At 30.8% G+C, this 20,004-nt stretch overlaps 3 protein-coding genes across 4 annotated transcripts; 1 reads left to right on the top strand and 2 right to left on the bottom strand.

The window, feature by feature from the left end:
* The first annotated feature begins 8,091 nt into the window (after positions 1-8,091).
* Positions 8,092-9,889, top strand: LOC110664456 (probable protein ABIL5). Of its 2 annotated transcripts, none has more exons than XM_021824167.2 (8): positions 8,092-8,359; positions 8,468-8,550; positions 8,632-8,774; positions 8,865-8,964; positions 9,108-9,150; positions 9,282-9,436; positions 9,528-9,592; positions 9,709-9,889. In XM_021824167.2, the coding sequence occupies exons 2-8, from the start codon at positions 8,532-8,534 to the stop codon at positions 9,808-9,810; spliced, it is 627 nt and encodes a 208-aa protein (XP_021679859.1). In that variant the 5' UTR covers positions 8,092-8,359; positions 8,468-8,531; the 3' UTR covers positions 9,811-9,889. The 2 variants fall into 2 exon arrangements, with proteins under 2 accessions (XP_021679859.1, XP_021679857.1); XM_021824165.2 differs by having other exon boundaries at positions 8,627-8,774.
* A 1,226-nt stretch (positions 9,890-11,115) lies between these two features.
* On the bottom strand, positions 11,116-12,619 carry LOC131168911 (rho guanine nucleotide exchange factor 8-like). The gene is made up of 4 exons (XM_058129663.1): positions 12,440-12,619; positions 12,070-12,342; positions 11,669-11,989; positions 11,116-11,588 (listed from the first exon to the last, which is right to left on the bottom strand). Exons 1-4 carry the CDS (start codon positions 12,509-12,511, stop codon positions 11,220-11,222), a joined length of 1,035 nt encoding a protein of 344 aa, XP_057985646.1. The 5' UTR covers positions 12,512-12,619; the 3' UTR covers positions 11,116-11,219.
* LOC110664457 (rho guanine nucleotide exchange factor 8) lies at positions 12,556-13,359 on the bottom strand. Its single transcript, XM_058130086.1, has 3 exons — positions 13,089-13,359; positions 12,849-12,965; positions 12,556-12,761 (listed from the first exon to the last, which is right to left on the bottom strand). Exons 1-3 carry the CDS (start codon positions 13,357-13,359, stop codon positions 12,556-12,558), a joined length of 594 nt encoding a protein of 197 aa, XP_057986069.1.
* Between the last annotated feature and the right edge of the window lie 6,645 nt (positions 13,360-20,004).

Below are 20,004 nucleotides of genomic sequence, written 5' to 3'. Positions count from 1 at the left end.
TAAGACAGTTGCTAATCCCAGACTCATAGGGAAACCCTGTTAGATAAATATTGGAATTAATCAAAAGAATTATGAAGTCTAAATGACAATAAAAATGCCAAAGAAAATCTAGGAAAATTAAGCTAATCGATAAGGACAGTTATAACTCGATAAGTTCAACGAATGACATTTTGGTCATTTCACCCTCAGTGTTGAATTTTGACCTAAATGCCAAGTGAAAAGAGAGAGAATAAAATATTAAAAAATAAATTATAATTATGAATTATGGAATGAAAAAAGGGAAAAGAAAAGGGAAAGAAAGAAATAAAAAAATTAAATGAATTATGATGTAAGCATGATATAAGATGACATAATTAAAAATTTTAAACCAATTATATTTAAACACACACACACACACACACACACACACACACACATATATATATATATATATATATAAGAGACAAAGAAATTAATTTAACCTAATCACTTTTTTTTCCTTCTTTTTTTTAGCTTGGCCGACTTCCATGAGAGAGAGAGAGCTTCCTCCATTATCAAGCTCCCAAGCTTGATTTCTCCTCCTTTTCCACGCCAAAACCCATACCCCTCTGATACGGTGTGTCCGCAAGTGCACGGATCACAGTAGTATAGTTTTAAAAAAATTAATATCGATCCCACAGGGAATTGTGCTTAAATTGGAAATAAAAGTATAAGCTAACTGGAATGACAAAAATTAAAGATGTAAAGTGAAATTTCAAATTAAGACAAAAATTAAAGATGTAAAATGAAATTTGGAATTAAAATTGGTATTTGAGGAATTAAAACTAAATCAATCAATTAACTAAAATTAATTAAACTAGATTACCAAAAATTAATTTGAAATTTCTATTTATGAAATTTGAGAGGAATTAAATCTAAATTTAATAAAAATAAAAATAAAGTGATTCTAGAGATTGGATTTAAATTGGATTTAAATTTAAATTGGATTTAAATTGAAATTGCTATTTATGAGATTTGGAGGATTTAAATCTAAATTCAATGAAAATTAAATTGATTCTAGAGATTGGATTTTCAATATTGTTTGCATGTGGTTTATCCCTAATTTAGCCAAACACATGAGAATTGCAATTTTGAGGGAAATCAATTCTTAAATTTTTGAAACCTTTTTCAAGCATCTCAAAGTTGGTTTTCATTAAATCAAATCCTGTTTTCACGGTATTTCAAACCTAACAAAAACCCAATTAATGCTCTAATTGATTTTTGGAAAGTTCCCCTTAATCTTCTTAGCTTATTTCTAACACCAAGAAAATAAAGTTTATTGCAAGATTATCCATCTCCAATATTCACTTTTCAGTCCATCTATTAAGGATTAAAACTTAACTTAATGAGGGCCCATTCATCAAGCAAGGCAATAAGCACACAAGCAATAAATCAAAATATAACAATCTTCATTTAAATGGCCAAATCAGTTCAAAACCACAAAACAAATCAATATTTACAAACCCATCTCTAGAATCTCAATAAACTACTCAAAAATCATTGTTTAAAGACAAACCCAAATGAAGAAATGAAGAAATAATGGAAATGTAAGCTAAAGGGGTAGAAAAACCCAGAAATATCTCTGAGATTCTGCACAAAAGTGCAGAAAACGTGATCTGCAGCTGCTGGAAAAAGAATGCAGAAAGTGCTCCTCCTTCTCTCTTTCTAACTTTTCCGAATTTGCCTCCCTTGCTCTCTATGAAAAGATAATGATAAAATGAGGCTTTATATAGGCTAAGGGTCTGCCCTAGAATGGGTAAAAGGGGGAAGGTTCCAGAGAAAGTGAGGTAAAAAGCTGGAGTAACGGAAATGCCACGTCAATTATTTCCAGTAAAAATGACATAAGCCGAGTCAGTTGTGTCGTGGGTTGTGTTGCGGGTTGTGTCGCTCTCGGCGTGAATATCTGACGATCGACACAACCTGCGACATAAGATAACTCGGTTGTGCTGCAGGTTGTGTCGCTCTCGGCCATTTTTTACTCAACTTCAAAAATTTTTGCAATTCAACTCTAATCTCCTTTAAATGGCTACTTTGATCAAATATACCAAATTTCTCCAAATTTAACCTACAAAACAAATAAATTCCAAAAATTAAACTAAGAAGTGTGAAAATTGTAAAGTTGACTAAATATATACTAATATCTATAATAATGGCTATGAACAAGGGTAAATTATGTGCAAAAATTACACCTAAATGATGATCTAAAATGCATGCATCACCCTCTTCACTAAAAATTGTTCCCACACCTTGAGGAAGATAGTGGCAGCCACGAAGTAAAGGAAACTTGAAGTTTTACAAGATCACACTTGGCTCCAAAGAGGTTAGTGCACTATACACACCCTTACTCTTCTTTAATTAAGATAAGCATTCTAAATTATGTTGAAATTTCATGAAATTAAAAGAAAACCATTAACAAATAGGAACCCTAAAATTTGGTAGCCATGAATTGAGTTGAGGTTTGATGAAATTAATTGAGCTTATTAGTGTTATTGATGAGTATATATGATTATTAAATTGATTGGCATGTGTTTGTAAGAGATTGTGAATTTGAGTTAGGGTTTTTTACCTAACTTTGGGAAAACTTGTGTATGACTTGAAATTGATGATGTTGAGACCAATTATTGACTATTAGAAGTGCTATGAATGTGAATTGAACTTTGGAAGTTGGGTGGATTTGAAATTGGGAGTGCTGATTTTCATTAGGATTTTTAGACCCATGAGTCCAGTGTAGTTTTTAAGCTATAAGTAGAGTTGTGTTGCTCCAATTGGTGTAAGGCTAATTGGAGATCAAACTAGGGTCATAATGTCCCATTTTTTATGGAGAGACCATGCCCAAAAACTATCTCTAACCTGACCTAAAAACTACTTGAATCCGGACAACCCTAATATGGACTTAGGAAAATGATCAAATGAATAACAAATGTTCAAATGGCCATAACTTACTCTAGAAAGGTCAGAATGACCTGATTTTTAAACTCATGGAAAGCTTAGACATAGTAGAACAACTTTAATGAAGAACAAAAACCCAAATTCTGATCATAACTATGAAGAACAAAAACCCAAATTCTGATCATAACTAAGTCAATTTGCTAATCAAAGTTAGCTTGTCAAAACTGTCAGAACCAAGTCTACCCAGAAATTCTGAACTTGAACCTATCCGACCAGTTTTGACAAAAAAGCCATAACTTAGTACACAAAACTGCAAATGTAGTGAAACTAAAGCCAAAATCTCTATAAGACCTAGAACTACAACTTTATTATTTTGACCAAAACCCAGAACCTAATGGAACTAGGCCAATTAGCTAGGACAAGTCAGCATACCAAAACTTGAAATGAACCAAATAACCACTTGACTCCAGAACAGTTTTTTTTTACCATAACTTTTAGTAGAAAACTCCAAATGGGATGAGCTCAACTATTCTGGAAACCTAAGAGACAGGGCTCCAACTTTGATTTAGGAAACTTTCTCAGATTTTGAGTGTAAGAACCCTAAAATGAGAGACAAAGTCACTTACCTGAACTTGAAATCCTGAAGGCACAAGGTACCTGAGTCCAGGCCAGTTAGTTTGCCATAATTAATTCTATAAAATTTGAAAAATTGTAAATCTTAAATATGAGTGATCCTAAGACATAGAATAACAACTCTTATAAAGAACATTAGGCCTAAAAGTGGCTGTAACATGTCCTAACAATTAGATAAAGTTTAACTCTAGAATCTGCCTGGTTCTGGAACTAGAATGAGTTAATAAACTAGTTGTGGTTATTTGACCATAACTTGAATTCTAAAACTCCAAATGACATAATTCAAAAAGAAAAACAAAGACAAGACATAGTAGAACAACTTCTATGAAGGGAGTGTGGTCAAACAATGGCTACATCTTAATCAATTTGCTAGGTGAATTTAAGATACCAAATCTGAACCTGGAGAAAGGTTCAAAAAATAAATTGGCATATGATATGGTATGAACTAAAATAATTTGCTAAACATAAGGATAACATGAATAGGCATGTAGTGACATGAAAATGCTATGAAACATTACTAGTATAGATATAATGAATTAATGAAACTATAAATACTCAATAATTCTACTTTGCCCAAAGTATACCTAGACTTATGTATATAGCTTGGATCGATTGGTATACCAATTAGGGACTACAGATTGCAGTACTGCCCACATGAATGATCATTGACAGACAACATGTGTCTAAGATGGTTGTTCTACTGGCATTAAGCCTGCTTGTTGGCCACAGTGTCTATTATCATCACTGGCTTTATGCCTGCCCGCTGGCTTAGTGCTTCACATGACCGTTGTATACTTGATAGACATACTGATGTCTAACTAGTATACTCCCGTGTATCTAGTCTTTATAGTCTGTCATAGGTTACTTGGGCACAAATATGAGTAACACACTTTAAATTTAAATAAGTACATGAAGATATCACTAATATGAATTTAATAAGACTGGATATGAAATATATGAATAAAAAGATCCCGATAAATTATTTGCTCCCAAAGTTTCACAAATATGTAATTAATTCAAAAAATTAGTAAATTTTATATGGAATAGTTATTTCAATTATTAGTTATTTTTATTTCAATTATTTCACTGCTAAGCAGAAATGCTTAGCGCGATGGATTGTTTCCTCGCGTAGGTACAGGAGACCACCACCAGCAGCAACAGTAGCAGTAGAGCACCGATAGAGGATTAATCAGGTCTGCTATAGTGTCGGTGTCACCTCATCAGTTATTTTGGTAGGACTCGTGTATATATTAGATGTTGCATTTTAATCATTTTACATAAGTAAATGTTGTAAATCATTTTGAGATATGTAATTAAATTTTTGGATTGTATATAAATTATACATTATTGTATGTAAATTTTATATAAATGAACTGAAATTTACTTTCTTGAAAATTTTATAAATAATGAGATGATATGACATGGCATATAGAAAGAATGAGATGGATAGTATAATATATGATATGAAATTATTTTTAACAGGTAAATGGTGGAACCCGTCATGCACTAATAAAGCAGAGGAGACTCTGTCCGGGTCTCCATAAAAATGAAATGTAATAAAAAAAAATAAAAGAAATTTTTACACATGGGATAATATAAATAAATGGACATTAAATTAATAAGGTACACGATAAGACAAGATAGGGTACTCCGACACCAAATGTGACATACCTTGCTCGGCTACACACTGTAAACGGATAAGCGGTGTCATAATCTGTGTCCAACCTGGTTAGACCGGTGGGAAGTGATCAGTATCTATCTACTCTTGCAAGATAGCAAAGGGTTAGAGAACCAAGGGGGAGTTATTTCCTAGTGGCACTCCGATGATTAAGTTAGTAAGAGAAAGACAATGGACAACAAAGAGAACAATAGGCTAAGTATGAGTTCAAATGTTTTATCTGGTAACCATAAAACTTTATATACTGGTGGTTGGATCAATGAGGAGTACCAACTGTTGCTAGTGGTATAGGCTAGTAGTAGTATTCAGCTTTAGTGGCATAAGACTCAGAGTTTGTCTATGGTGTTAGGTTTCTGCACTCATTACAATGGCGGTTATATTGTTAGTGATGATGATATTGGTTGCTCTTTGCAGTACTTTATGGTGTGGCTCATTAATACTCTTGTTTCGTTTTCACTCTCTAATTTCTCGTTTGGTCCTTCTCCGAAAGGTATCTTGAAGGATTGGTCTTGGCAATATCGAGTGGTCTTTCAGAAGAGGCAAGTGACTCTGTAAGAGGATAACCGATTGGTAAAATGAATGACGGATCGATAAGTTAGGATAGGATGACCCCTTATCGAAATGGGCAAAGGACGTTACTCTTCATAAATAGATGAGATAATTCGTATGCACGAAAGTTTTTGCTACCGTAGGGCCACGTGTCACCAATCCATCGAGGGCATATTTTTACATGCATCACCTAGTGTTGAACCATCGGTTCTTGGCAGACTTAGCCATTGTTACAGGAGCGCCATTGTTATAGGAGCTATTGGCTTACGCTTGCTAATAGCATGCTACGAGACATCATCCTTTTTGGCTCTGCTATGCCTAAAGTTTTAGGAAAACAACCGAGTGTTTCCCCAAGGCAGTGATGGGAAGTTGAGTTATTCCCCGATGTAGTGGCATGATGTTGTGATTTTGTCTCCGAATCTTGAATTCCTTAGGCTTAAAAGAGTTGCAAGTGTACAGTTCCATATAATTAAGAGAAGCAATAAAGAATTAGATTAAACTCTACCATTTAATTAATCCTTGGAAACAATCTGCTTATTCTGAATTTTCATTGCACTCCCTGATTGCAGTTTCTTGCACTAATCACGTAAGTCCGCAAGAATTAGTTTCGTGTATCAATCATTGCAGCCCAGAAGATTTGCAGAACTCAAATGAAAAAGTCTACAAGGATCTCAGGAACATGCTGTTGGCATCTGGATTCATGAATCATCACACAATCCTATCAGAAATTGAGGAATCGAGAGTTGGCTAGGAATCTGCTGGGTTTTGTCCTGCTGAACTTTGCATGATAGGAGAAATTCTTACACGTACACTTTGAACTGAACTTTTCAAATTGTCCTTGGCAGAAAATACCTTAAAGGCAAGAGATTAAGTCTTGCTACAAATCCCAACTCAAAGAATTATAATGCCTCACCAAAAGCAATTTAAGCTTCTTGACAAGTGGCTTTTAAGTCATCAGAGTGAAAAGTGCTGAGTCCATAAAGGATTGTGAATTTTGATTAGCGTTTGTTCACATCTCTTGATCAGCTTAACTACATGATTTGATTTTTAAGGTTCCTCATCCGAGATACAAGTGTTTAGGCTTTGCTAAAAAATACTTAGGAGCAAGATGGAATCTTTTCCTCTGTCATTCAGGGACAGTCAGCAGAAACTTTTTCCTCATCAGATTTTGATTTGTGTTTGATCACGTTTCCCTATCAGCTTAATACATGGTTAGATTTTCAAGGTTCATCATTAGATATTCAAGCATTTAGGTTCTGCAAAGAAACAGTGAGGAGCAAGATGGAATTTTTTTTCAGTTAATGAAGGACAAGCAAGCTTTTCCTTGCTGTTCACTTAGGAATGGGAAACTTTACTTGTCTGAGTTGTCTCTAGTGAACGACAGGGAAACTATTCCGTCAGGTCAAAATTTTTCCTCAGCGGATTGGATGGAACAACAATCTTCAATCACCCAAATTCATGAGAGCAAACAAAACTTTCCTCTCCAGAGATCAACTGGCGTGGCCCTAAGAAGGGAAGATGGCGTTTAACACAAGGGAGATCAAACACTCTGTTTTCTTCTTCTTTTCTGCGCTTTTGCTTGATCAGTGTTTTCTTTATCTTGAAAGCCTTCTGAAATGACGTAGGAGGATCCTTTCTCTCTGCTTTCCTTTAAGTTTTGTTTGTTCTGGCTTCTCCTTTATTAGTTAGTGGGTTGTTCATGTTTCGATAAAGTTATTCTTTTTAGAATGCTTGTGTTTTGGGCGATTCTTGAAAAACCTGCTTCTGGGCATTTCTAAGATGGCAAAGAACACACTGTTGTTTTTTTCTATTAATTGTTTGGTGCTTTTCCTCCCTTAGAAAAGTTGCTTTTGTTGCATAGATTTCATGGCAAGGCCTACTATTCATATGATAAACAATTGAAAAGGCGAAAAAGAAGTCAATCTTGAAATTATCAATTATCTAACTAATGAAAAAAAAAAAAAAAAAAAAAACCCACTACCGATGTTGTTCCTGTATCAAAATTAGGATTAACTATTCCCAATATGTTTAAATAAGCTTAGCCCTTGTCCAATCTCATCCCTATTACAAATTATTTACAGATGTCATCTTCTAAGATGATTCAGATCAATAGATATTTGATGATGATAAAGTGTGAGAGCCAATGGATCATCCTGTCAGTCAGTGTTTGCACTTTATAGGAAAAAACAAATGAAAAGAAAGGAACATTATATCACGGGACTGCAGGGTTTCTTTAAATTATTTGGCATCTTGTGTACGTGCTTCAAAGAATCTCTCTTTAATGGTTTTTGGTTGTTTCATTCACTCACTACTTACATTATGGGAGTATCCCGAGGCTCCAGTTGCCCATACTCCTCTTTCTGTCATTCTTTTCTATATACAGACATAGACATCCCTCAATCTGCCACTGGTTTATAATTAAGAGAGAACAAGAAAAAGAAAAAAGATAAGAAGAGCTAACTAGTAACTCATCTTTGCATTCATCTTCTGAAAACCAAGAGAAAAAGAGAAATGCATCTCTCCAAAACATCTGCCTGTAAAAAATCAGATAGTGAATCCGAGAACATTTTGCGTTTCAACAAGTCCCTTCAAGTTCTCATCTTTGTCCCTTGTTTCTTATGTTCTTCTTTCTTTGAATGTTATCTAGATCTTTTCTTGTGACTCATTCAGTTCATCTTAATGCTTTTTCTGAGTTGATAGGAACTTAGAGACCTGCGTTCACAGCTGCATTATGCTGCCGATTACTGCGAAGCAACATTCTTGAATGCCGAGGAAAAGAAAATGTGAGTCCTTTTTGCTAGTCTTATTGCGATAGTAATGTAAAGTTGTGTGCCCTCCATCAATAACTATATTTTGCAGGGCAGTGGAAAACACAAAAGAGTACATATGCAGAGCTGTGGTTGTTGTTGTTGATCATCTCGGATGCGTTTCTGCTAATCTAAATCAAAGCATTTCTAAAAACAATGAATTTTCTGAGGCTGAACTTAGAATCAATGCCCTAAATCAAGTCAGTATCATCCATCTCAATTGCCAACGTCATAATATTGTAACATCTCTGTACTTTGATAACATGCGAGATTGGCTAATTTTCTGGCAGAGACTTCTTTCATGTGAACAATATGCTCACAAGCTTGCTCTAACAAGAGTAAGATGGAATGCAAATGTGCCAAAATTTCACCGCCGCTACTTATCAACACGTAAATACTCAAAATCACCATTTTTCTTCTGTACAATAAGAACATTTATTTGCTGTTAATGTGCAGATTAACTGTCTTTTTTACTCCCTTTATTTTCCACAATATCTGCTTGACAAGGTTCAGAATTTTTTTCTCTTTACCAGCAATCACAAGTATTGAGATTGACAAGTCAAATGAAGATGAAAGGTATAGCAGCAACATTAATCTCCTCTATAGATATATCAACCTGACAATTACTATTTCATGAGCTTCTCTGAACTTAACATTATCAGGCAAAATGAAACTAGTTGTTAATAAAACCATTTTATCCTCTGCAGGAACCCCACTAATTGTCCAGCTTCTCCAATTGTCATAGATAAACATGGATTTGAAGCGGAGGACTTGCCACTTTTCTTGTACACATACACTCAAAAACCATCTTTGGGTAGGAATTCATTTTCCATTGAGAGAAAGGACTCCTATTCATCTTTAGGTACTTTAATTTCAACCTTCATTAACAGTACAAATATACATTTAAAGTTTCCAAGAACATTAAGACTTCAGTCTTATAAATCTCTTTGTAGCACTGCCTGTTCGTGATGGTGTCTCAGTACTATCTAAAGGTCCAAATCCCACTTTTCATTTTCAGGTAAGCTGTCAAATTAGCTCTATATATATCATTTTTCAAATTATGTTTTTAAAAAATTTGGTAATAACCTCAATGTTAGTATAATTTTAATTCTTCAATTTCATGTTTTGATGCAGCAAATTTCTCAGAAGCATGGACGCTATAGATTGTTCAGACAATCAGCACACAGTAGCAATAGCATCCTGTCGCGCATTCGGCGAATTAAAAGAACAACTTGAATAATTTGGAAAAATCAATGTTCATTTCTCTTGCTGTGTATTTGAAAAGATGATAGAAGTTCCTATGTACTTCAACGTTGTAATTACTGGTTGCTTTATAAAGGTTGTTTATAATTGGGTGTAGATAAGAATTTCTTGCCTACTGAGAGCACAAAAAGCATTGAAGGAAATCCCACAGTACAAACTAGGGGTAAGCATTCGGTTTAAACTAAATTAAATCGAATTCAACCGAATCAAATCATAAAATCCGAATTACATATTTTAGAAATCAAACCGAATCGAAATGGATGAAAAACCGAATCGAACTGAATCACTCTATTTTGATTGGGTTCAAATCGATCGGTTTTATTTTTTATTATTTTTTAATTTAGTCTTGATTTTTAAGTTTTTTTGTATGATTTTGACATTGGTTTGAACCTAATAACCATTAATCAATGAAATTAAACAATTTATATATATATAATTACACATAATTCATAAATTTCCCATAAAAATAAATCAATTCAAAAATCAATAAAATTATTCAGTTCGATTCGGTTTAATCAATTTTTTTCTGTTTAAAACCAAACTGAACTGAAACAACTGAAATTTTTATAATATAAAACCGAGCAAAATCAAATTATATTAAAAATCAAATCGAATTATCGAATTAAGATGGTTTGATTCAATTTATTCGGTTTGAGTGGAATACTGCTCACCGTGGTACAAACACAATCAAGACAATTATCCTTGGGCCTTGACTGTTATCAAGCCCGGCCTAGACTTTCTAACTGTAACTGTCTACTGACTCTCACTTCTTATATCTATATATATGAAAGCTGGCGGCTCAACTTAGTGATGGATTCTGATTCTGCTTTTGGAAAAGTTGTTCGAGCTCCTGAAGATCCATTCTTGGGGTACTCTATTCCTCCGCTATGTTCTTCTTTGTTTTTGTTTTTATCTTCATTTGTGTATCGTTAGATCTTGAAACTATGAATTATTTGTAGTTTTATTCTCTGTTGTGTGCATTAGTGTAGTTGCTTTGAGAGGGAGTTTGTTTTGTTGTCTCCTTGAATGCTGCATGGTTGTTATTGGAAGTAGAGATTAGAGTGCATTGAGTTGGCCTGAAAATCCATTCAAAGTTAATTTTAGGGTTTCTCTCTGGTATGAGTTTGCGGTAACAAGCTCTTCAAAGCATTGAAAATATTTGATTTATTGGGATGAATTTTTGTTCGGTAAAGAAAAAATGATTGAAAAAAAAGGCCAGAAAGTTCTTCACAGAATCCTACCTGGTTGTTTGTTATATACATTTGATATATCAAGCTCTCTAACTACATTTCTCTATGTTTGTCTTTTCGTATCTCTTCCTCTATTTTGTCTTTACATATTTCTTCTTTTTTCCCATTTTCTTCTACATTCATTGATGATGCTTAATGCCGAGATGCTGGACTTCGTAATAAAGTCAAACTCTCAAGCTTCTCCAAGTAGGAAAATCTCTTGGTCGCAATGGGTTTCAGCGTCGGCTTATCATCTATATTGCAGAAATTATTTTTCTTGACATCTACATTCCATCCCATGAAATCTGAGAGTGTCAGTGATGTTGCTGTTGGTGTCTCTGCAGGGCTCAACTTGTCTGTTTCTTCCTCTGGTTTCTCGTTCTCTGGCCTTCCGTTGGATTCTGACTTTGGGGATTGTGTGAGGGAGTCTGAATACAGAATATCCTCAATCTTTGACAGGATTGTGAATGCCAAGCTTTCTATTATTCTTGAATAGCTTTCTAGAATGGCCTGTCCTATATCCTGTGCAAAATATGCAAGCTCTTTCAATTTTAGGGGAGGCAAAAATAAAAGGATATTTGTTATGCTGTTGTTGTTGTTACCTTATTGTATTGAATCTTGCTTATATCTAGTACTGATTGTGGAATTCCTGGGAATCGTTGTTTAAGGATGATTAATATGGTTTCCGCTCTCTCTTCGAATTGTTCCCTTTTCTCTAGGCTCACCCCTGAACTCCAGGAAGACTTTCCATCCTTTTGGTGCATCTTTCGCTTCCAAATCACAATAGAAGCCTCGATCCTGTTCTTGAGATCAAGCACTTTGTGCTCGGTTGACAAGTCCATGGTTGATAGGAATTGTTCAGGATCAAAGAACTCAACTGTTATGCTCTTATAAATTGAATCTCCAAGGCTTGCTCTTCCATTCTATAGACAACATGATAAAAAGGAACTTTGTCTTAGAGCAAATGATAGATTTTTTTTTTTTTCTTTTTCATTTATACTACCTTCGGAAGGGACTCGATGTAGTTATCAGGGACCTCCATTTCTGATAGCACCTGGGCATTTATTGCCATGGCTGCTTTAAGAACTTGATTCACAGAATCCTTCTGGAATTGCAGCCATCTTCGTGTTCTTTCTGATAGGCCCTGGGGGGGAACCTTGACAGTGGGAATCCACCATTTGTCATCATTTCTTGGTGGGGTTCCTTGCTCTGAATCTTCTCTATCTCTGGACACATACCAGAATTCTTTCTGGTTTCCAAACTGATCTAGTTGGTCCTGTTCATTTCCATATATGATCAGGATATTGTTCATGTGCACAACGATCCTTTCCAACAAGAAAAAGAGAGAGAGAGAGAGAGAGAGAGGCACTTACAATGAGAATGGTATCAAGCTTGCGCAGAGCAGGGATGTTCATTAGCAGATCACTTCTTTGCCTTGTAACCATGATCTATCAAAGGAGGATGAAAGTGCCATTTACGTATCTGATGCCTAATTATGTTTGATCAGAGTCAAGGATAAGTAAATATGCTTAGACTTGTTTACCTCCGTATTGATTCCATCCTTGGACTGTTGTGAAGGAACAAATTCAACAATGTGATCAGTTACGGATAGAAGCCAATCAATTTCTTTCCTCCACCTTGTTTTCCTCTCTGGGTTCATAGGTTCTAATCTCTTTTGTTCTCCAAAAATAAATGCTGCATCATAAAGAATCAAATAAATCAAGAATCCTGTTCTCAACCACAAGTTAACAATAATTAGTTCTCAGACGAATGTAAACTTACCAGCTAGGTTTGTGATTGCATTGGACAAAGCCAAGGCGGAGGAAACACCTTTTCCACCACCTGACATATCTTCACCCAAAAGCAACTTAGCAAACCTTTCCTTCATCAACTCCAATTCTGCAAAAAAACACAGAACAAATGCACAAATCAGAAAAGAAAGATTACCATCTTCATCTTTTCAGGCTTAGGGAAACCACTAAATCAACATTGTAAAAAGCTAGTAGAAGAGTATAATATTACCTGAGGGACCCTTTTGTCGAGGACTCGGTATTTTAGCTCCAGCGATATCAGAACGGGAAAGATTAAGAGGACTTCCTATCTGTTGGCCATCAAGAATACATTCACCCACCTGCTTAGGCGTACGATTTCTTGATTGTACCTTTTCATCAACAACACACCCTCCATCATTTCCATTGTCAATGACATGTCTTCCTGGAATTTCGAACATCTTTTTCAAACGAAAGGATTTCAATTTCTTAATGGTTTGTTCACGTTCTAATGCTCCTACCATCATCAAAAAAACAACTAACAGCCCTTTTTCTTTCTTTATCTTCTACAGATGAAGAAAGAAATGGACACCAACAGGTAATGTATGCAGAAAAAGCCCTTTTCTTTCTCTTATTTCCTTGGTTGAAGGAGAAGGTGGGCTGCATGTTCCATAAATAAAAACACTTTATAAGGAAAGGATGTAAACAACTATAAAACAAAACGGCTAACTGCAAACTAAAACGGCTAAGTAATATTGTTTTCAGTTTGTTGAAGAAATGAAGGGTTGAAGAGGTCAATGGAAGCATAAAGCCCGGGAGAGACGAGTAAAAATAACAAACTTTGTGTATCTCCAACTCATTATGACAGAGAATATAGCAGCCTCAATCCAATGATGGAAAACATTTTACAAATATAGACAGTTTTTAGATTGCTTGTGTGCTTTAATGATGTAATGAAGATTGAAGCCCCTTTGCTTGATAGGAATTAGATTATGGTTGGAATCTTCCATTTGCAACCTTCTTTTAAAATTTTTTTAGTGACTTAATCAATCTGTGTAAAACCGATCGGATTGACCGGTTTACTTAGTTACTCGGTCGGTTTATTAAAGGTTAACCCAGTTTCCATTAAAAGAGGATTTCATGTTTAAATTGGACCGATCATTGATCCAATTTTTGGTTAAACTGGTCCAACAGACAAAACTGGTCTGATACTTACAATAGTGGTTTTAATCTTTGCAGAAAAGTTAGCTTATTTTGTCTTTTTTATAAAATGAAAATTTTGTAATTAAAAAAAAATAGAATATAATTCCCGTATATAAATCAATTTTATTATAATAATCAATGAATTCTACGTAAATATTAGTAAGAACAATGATCATATAATTATTGCACCGAATAAAATCTCAAAAGCCTCCTTCATAAAAAAATTTTTTACTATTGGGATGAAAAAATAATTATTGATCATAGCCATATAGATAAATTCGTAGTGCAAGGACTAAGATCTTATTCAGCAACAGCCTTTAAGATAGCGTTTAACATTTTAATTAGAGTCAAAATATTATTTTTCTTATTTATACTGTTTGGTGATTATGCTAACTTTTAGAGGTTGAGAGAGTGATTCATGAAAAGCTATTCCTCCTAACTTTTAGAGATTGAGAGAGCGTTTTAATCAAGGTCAACAAGATTTTATCACTCTTTCTATATTTAACAACTAATCTAACAGTTATTTTTATCGAACATTTTTATTTTATGAGCTATATAAATAATTAACCACTAATAAGTAATATCTAATAATTAACAACTACTAAAATAATTATCAACTGCTAAAATAACTAGCAAATATAAGAACAGTTAATATTACCGAACAAAATTTAAAAGTGTACGTGAATACTTTTTTTTTTTTAAATAACAAATTTTTTTGTTAAGATTTTTTTGCTAATAGAATATGGACTCATTAACTTTTTTTTATTTAATTGGGAAAATTAAAAAAAATGAAGCTTTTAAAATTTTGTTAAGATTTTTTTTTAAATAAAAACTGAACGTGATGGGCAATTAAGAGCATACTCATATTTAATGTACTCAAAATAAAAAATTAAAATTTTTGAGGAGTTGTGGGTTTGTGTCAACCTACGAGTTCATTGTTAGATGGATGCAATATTTAGATATAGATATTTTATGCATTTAACTCACAATTTGAATCTTTTTAAAATATTTTTTATTACTTAAAGGGAAATATTAAAAATGTGGACTACTAATATTTTGATATTGTTAGGCCAATAAAAACTAATCTTTTAAAAATTAAAATATATCCTCAATAATTTTTATTTAATTGGGCAAATAAATAAAATTTTAAATTACTAGAATATTGGTTCCTCAAATATTTTGCTTCATTGGATTAATAAAAAAAAATCAATTAATGATGATTATAATAAATTTTTTATTTGATTGGGCTAATAAATAAACTGGCCTTTTAAAATTTTCTTAGGATTTTTTAAGCTAAACGTGAGTAACATTTAAGAACATACCCATATTTAAAATACTCTAAAGGTTGTAGCTTTGTTTCAACCCTCAAGTTTAGTGTTAGACGAATACAATAAAAAAAATAATAATTAATGACGATTATAACATTTACATATATGGAGCCAATGATAGATATAACAACTAGACCTAGGTATTTAATGTACTCACTCAAAATTTAATTTTTTTTAAAACATTTTTTATTACTTAAAAATAGATTTAAAAAATATTGATGACTAATTTTTCAACTAAACTGGGAAAATAAAAAATATAAGTTTCAGATTATTAGAATATGAGTAATTAAATTTTTTATAATTGAGCTAATAAAAAAAAAATTAACCTTCAAAATTTTTGTTAAGATTTTTTTAGGCTCAACGTGAAACATAGTTAAAAACATACTTACATTTAAAGTACTCTAAATTAAAAAGTTAAAATTTTGAGGGGCTATGACTCTGTTTTAAACTTTGAGTTTGTTATTAGACAGATGGAACATTTAGTCTTCAGTATTCCATTTATTTAACTCATAATTTTAATCTTTTTTAAAAAAAATTTTTACTTAAATGAAAATTTTTAAAATGTGAACCACTAATTTCTCAATTTTGTTAATTTGGTAAAAAATAATCTTTTAAAATTAAAATATGGAATCATTAATTTTTATTTAATTAGACCAATAAAAAACTTTTAAATTACTAAAATATTGGTCTGTTAAATTTTTTGCTTTATTGCACTAACAAAAATATCAATTCATGATTATTATAACATTTAGATATATGGAGCTAGTGACAAATATAACAACTAAACCTAGCCATTTTATGTACTCACTTATAATTTAATTCTTTTTTAATTTGTTTTTTGCTTAAAAAAATTTAAAAAACAATGGCGGTCAATTTTTCAACGATGTTGGGCCAATAAAAAAAGTTTTAATTATTTGAATATGGGCTCGTTAAATTTTTTATTAAAATGAGCTAGTAAAAAAAAAATCAACCTTTTAAAATTTTATTGAGATTTTTTTGAGGCTCAACATGATAGGCAATTAATAATATAACTACATTTAAAGTACTTTAAATAAAAAATTAAAATTTTTAAGGGCTGTAGTTCCATTTCAACCGACAAGCTTGGTGCTAGGCAGATGCAATATTTAGACTTAGCTATTTTGTATATTTAACTCACAATTTGAATCTTTTTAAAATATTTTTTTATTACATAAAAGAAAATATTAAAAATGTGGACCACTAATTTTTTGATTTTGTTAGGTCAACAAAAATTAATCTTTTAAAAATAAAAATAAGGACTCACTACTTTATGTTTAATTAGACAAATAAAAAAAAATTAAATTATTAGAATATTAGTCCCTTAAATTTTTTATTCATTGGGCCAATAAAAAACATTAATTAATGATGATTATAAAATTTAAATATATGAGGCCAACAATAGGTATAACAATTAGACATAGCTCATTAAATTTTTTATTTAATTGGGTTAACAAAAAAATCAACCTTTTTAGTTTTTTTAAGATTTTTGAAGCTAAATGTGAGTGATCAATAAGAATACACCTACATTTAAAGTACTCTAAATTAAAAATTAACATTTTCGAAGAGGCTATGATTTTATTTTAATCTTTGACTTTGGTGTTAGATGAATACAACATTTATATCTAGGTGTTTTGTGTTTTACCTTATAATTTAAATCTTTTTAAAAATAATTTTTTATTACTGGAAGAATAATTTTAAAAATACTTAACACTAATTTTTTCAATTTTATTAGGTCAATAAAAATTAATCTTTTAAAATTAAAATATGGACTCATTAGTTTATTGTTTTAATTGGGCCAAACAAAAAAAATTAAAATTATTAGAATATTTTCCTATTAAATTTTTGTTTTATTTGGCCAATAAAAAATATCAATTAATGACGATTATAACGTTTATATATGTGGAGCTAATGACGGATATAACAACTAGACCTAAGCATTTATTAGTCACTCATAATTTAATTCTTTTTAAATCCTTTCTTATTACTTAGAAATAGGTTTTAAAAATATCATGACATATTTTTCAACTAAATTGGGAAAATAAAAATGTAAGTTTCAAATTATTAGAATATGAGTGATTAAGATCTTGTTCAGCAATAGCCTTTAAGGTAGCGTTTAACATTTTGATTAGAGTTAAAATATTATTTCTCTTATTTATATTGTTCGGTGATTATGCTAACTTTTAGAGGTTGAGAGAGTGGTTCATGAAAAGCTATTCCTCCTAACTTTTAGAAATTGAGGGAGCGTTTTAATCAAGGTCAACAAGATTTTATCACTCTTTCTATATTTAACGACTAATCTAACAGTTATTTTTATCGAACACTTTTATTTTAATAGCTATGTAAATAACTAACTATTAACAAGTAATATCTAACAACTAACAGCTACTAAAACAATTATCAACTGCTAAAATAACTAACAAATATTAGAACAGTTAATATTATCGAATAAGATCTAAAAGTGAACAAGATCTAAAAGTGAACAAGATCTAAAAGTGTATGTGAATTTTTTTTTTTTTAATTTATTTCAAGGTTCAACAAAAGGCTAAGTGTCCATTTAAAAAAATGCCAAGCTAAAAGAAAAAAAAAAGTTTATCGTGATATTTTCCGATAAGGTAGAAAAAGTTAAAACGCGCTTATGGATTTTATGAATTTCATTTATTTTTTTAATTATAATATTTAAGTATTTAAATATATAAAAATAAATTATTTTTTAATAAATGATCAAAGCAGGGAGACTTTCACCCAATGCTATACGAAAATTGAGAAGATAAAATCGCCCTTTTTTTTTATTACTAGGATTTTTAATGGTTAATCGTAAGAGAGGTTAGTGATTTTCAATTGACTTCAAATTTAATTATATTATTGTATTTATTAGAGAAGTTTAATTTAATTTAATTTATTTTTAAATTTTTTTTATTTAATTTAATTTAAAATTTTTAATTTAAATTCAATTTAACTAAAAAAATTAAGAAATTAATTTTTTTAATTTTTGAGATTAAATTATAAATCAAAAAATTTAGTTTTAAAAATAAAAAATTAAACTTCTTGTTATTTTATTCAAATCAAGAAATTTATTTCATAAATTTTAATTTATTCTTTTAAACTAAATTGAATATAAATTTAAATTTTAATTTATTCTTTTAAACTAAATTGAATATAAATTTAAATTTTAATTTATTCTTTTAAACTAAATTGAATATAAATTTAAATTTTAAATTAATTTAAATAAAAAATTATAATTAAATTAAACTTTCACTATAAATATCAATTTTAAATTGAACAATTTTCCATTTTCAACTGGAAGGGGAATGAATGAGAGAAAGGTAACAAGTTCTTAATCATTAGGGAGGAAACATGGGAAAAAGGAAATGTGATATTTTGTTCCTCTTTGTGAATGATAAAAAATTTTTAATTTACTTAAAATTAAATTAAGAAAGGGTGCATTTAATTGCAAATAAAAATTAAAGATCTATTTAAACAATAAATTAAAGTAAATGAGTCAATCTCCGTCTTGCAAAATTAAAATAGACTCTTATTTCATCACGTGAAAGCATATAATTGAAATTTACTTTAATTTAATTAAAATTAAAATATTGAATTCAATTTAATTTTAAAATGTCTGTTTTACTATATATTTTTAATTAATTTTATCAAATAAGTAATTATTTATTTTTAATTTGATTCATACATTAACAAATATATTTTAAATTAAAAATTAAAAAAATAAATAGATAAACCAAAGTCACTCAAAATAAAGATGGGGAACAATTTCCATCCATAATTCATTCTTCAGATTAAAGATTGTGGGGCTTTTTGGTAGAAGCATTAGAGGGTTCCCACTTCCCCTTGCTCATTGCTAAGGATATTCAAACAGGTAGATGGTGGAGGACATAAAGCAATCGCAATCAATCTATTGATAATTTTTGAAGATTTGTCTCTTTGCTTTTATTCCTCAGAATACCTAACAAAGTTGCTCATTTCTTTTCAATGTCGAGCTTCTGTGGATATGGATCATGCTCCACTGTGTATCATGCCTCCCTGATTAGACCCAGAAAATTTAAATTTAAATTTATTATTTTTTTTAAATCAATTAGAATTTTAAATTTTAAATTTTACATTTTTTCAAATTAAATATATATTGTAATTAAAAACTTTATTATGTGTCATAACTTATTATAATAAATTGTAGAATTTTTATTTGTTTCATTTATTTTTATATTTATGTTTTTAATAATTTATATATTTTTAATTATTATAATATTATTCTTAGGTAAAATTTTAATGGGATGGAATAAAAAATAGATTCTATATATATCCACAACTTCCATTTTTATACTATTTAATTAATTTCTCACCCACCATCATAACTAAAGCTTAGTCAAAATTATTATACATATTTCTTTGATAAAAAAAATAAATAAATGTATTTGTTTAATTTCATTTCTTCAATAATGGCTGATGGAAGCATTCATGCTCATAGTCAATTTAGCTGTTCTTTATTCTTAGAATGCTCATGTGGGATTAGAATATTTTTCAATGATTTGACATTTTTATATATTAAATTAATAAAAAAAATTTATTATCCTATATTAATTTAGAATGAGATAGTTAAATCATATA

Source organism: Hevea brasiliensis, chromosome 11 (assembly GCF_030052815.1).
Source record: "Hevea brasiliensis isolate MT/VB/25A 57/8 chromosome 11, ASM3005281v1, whole genome shotgun sequence".
Taxonomy (NCBI): domain Eukaryota; kingdom Viridiplantae; phylum Streptophyta; class Magnoliopsida; order Malpighiales; family Euphorbiaceae; genus Hevea; species Hevea brasiliensis.
Note: the sequence above shows the minus strand (reverse complement) of the source record. Positions and strands in the feature narration are given on the sequence as shown.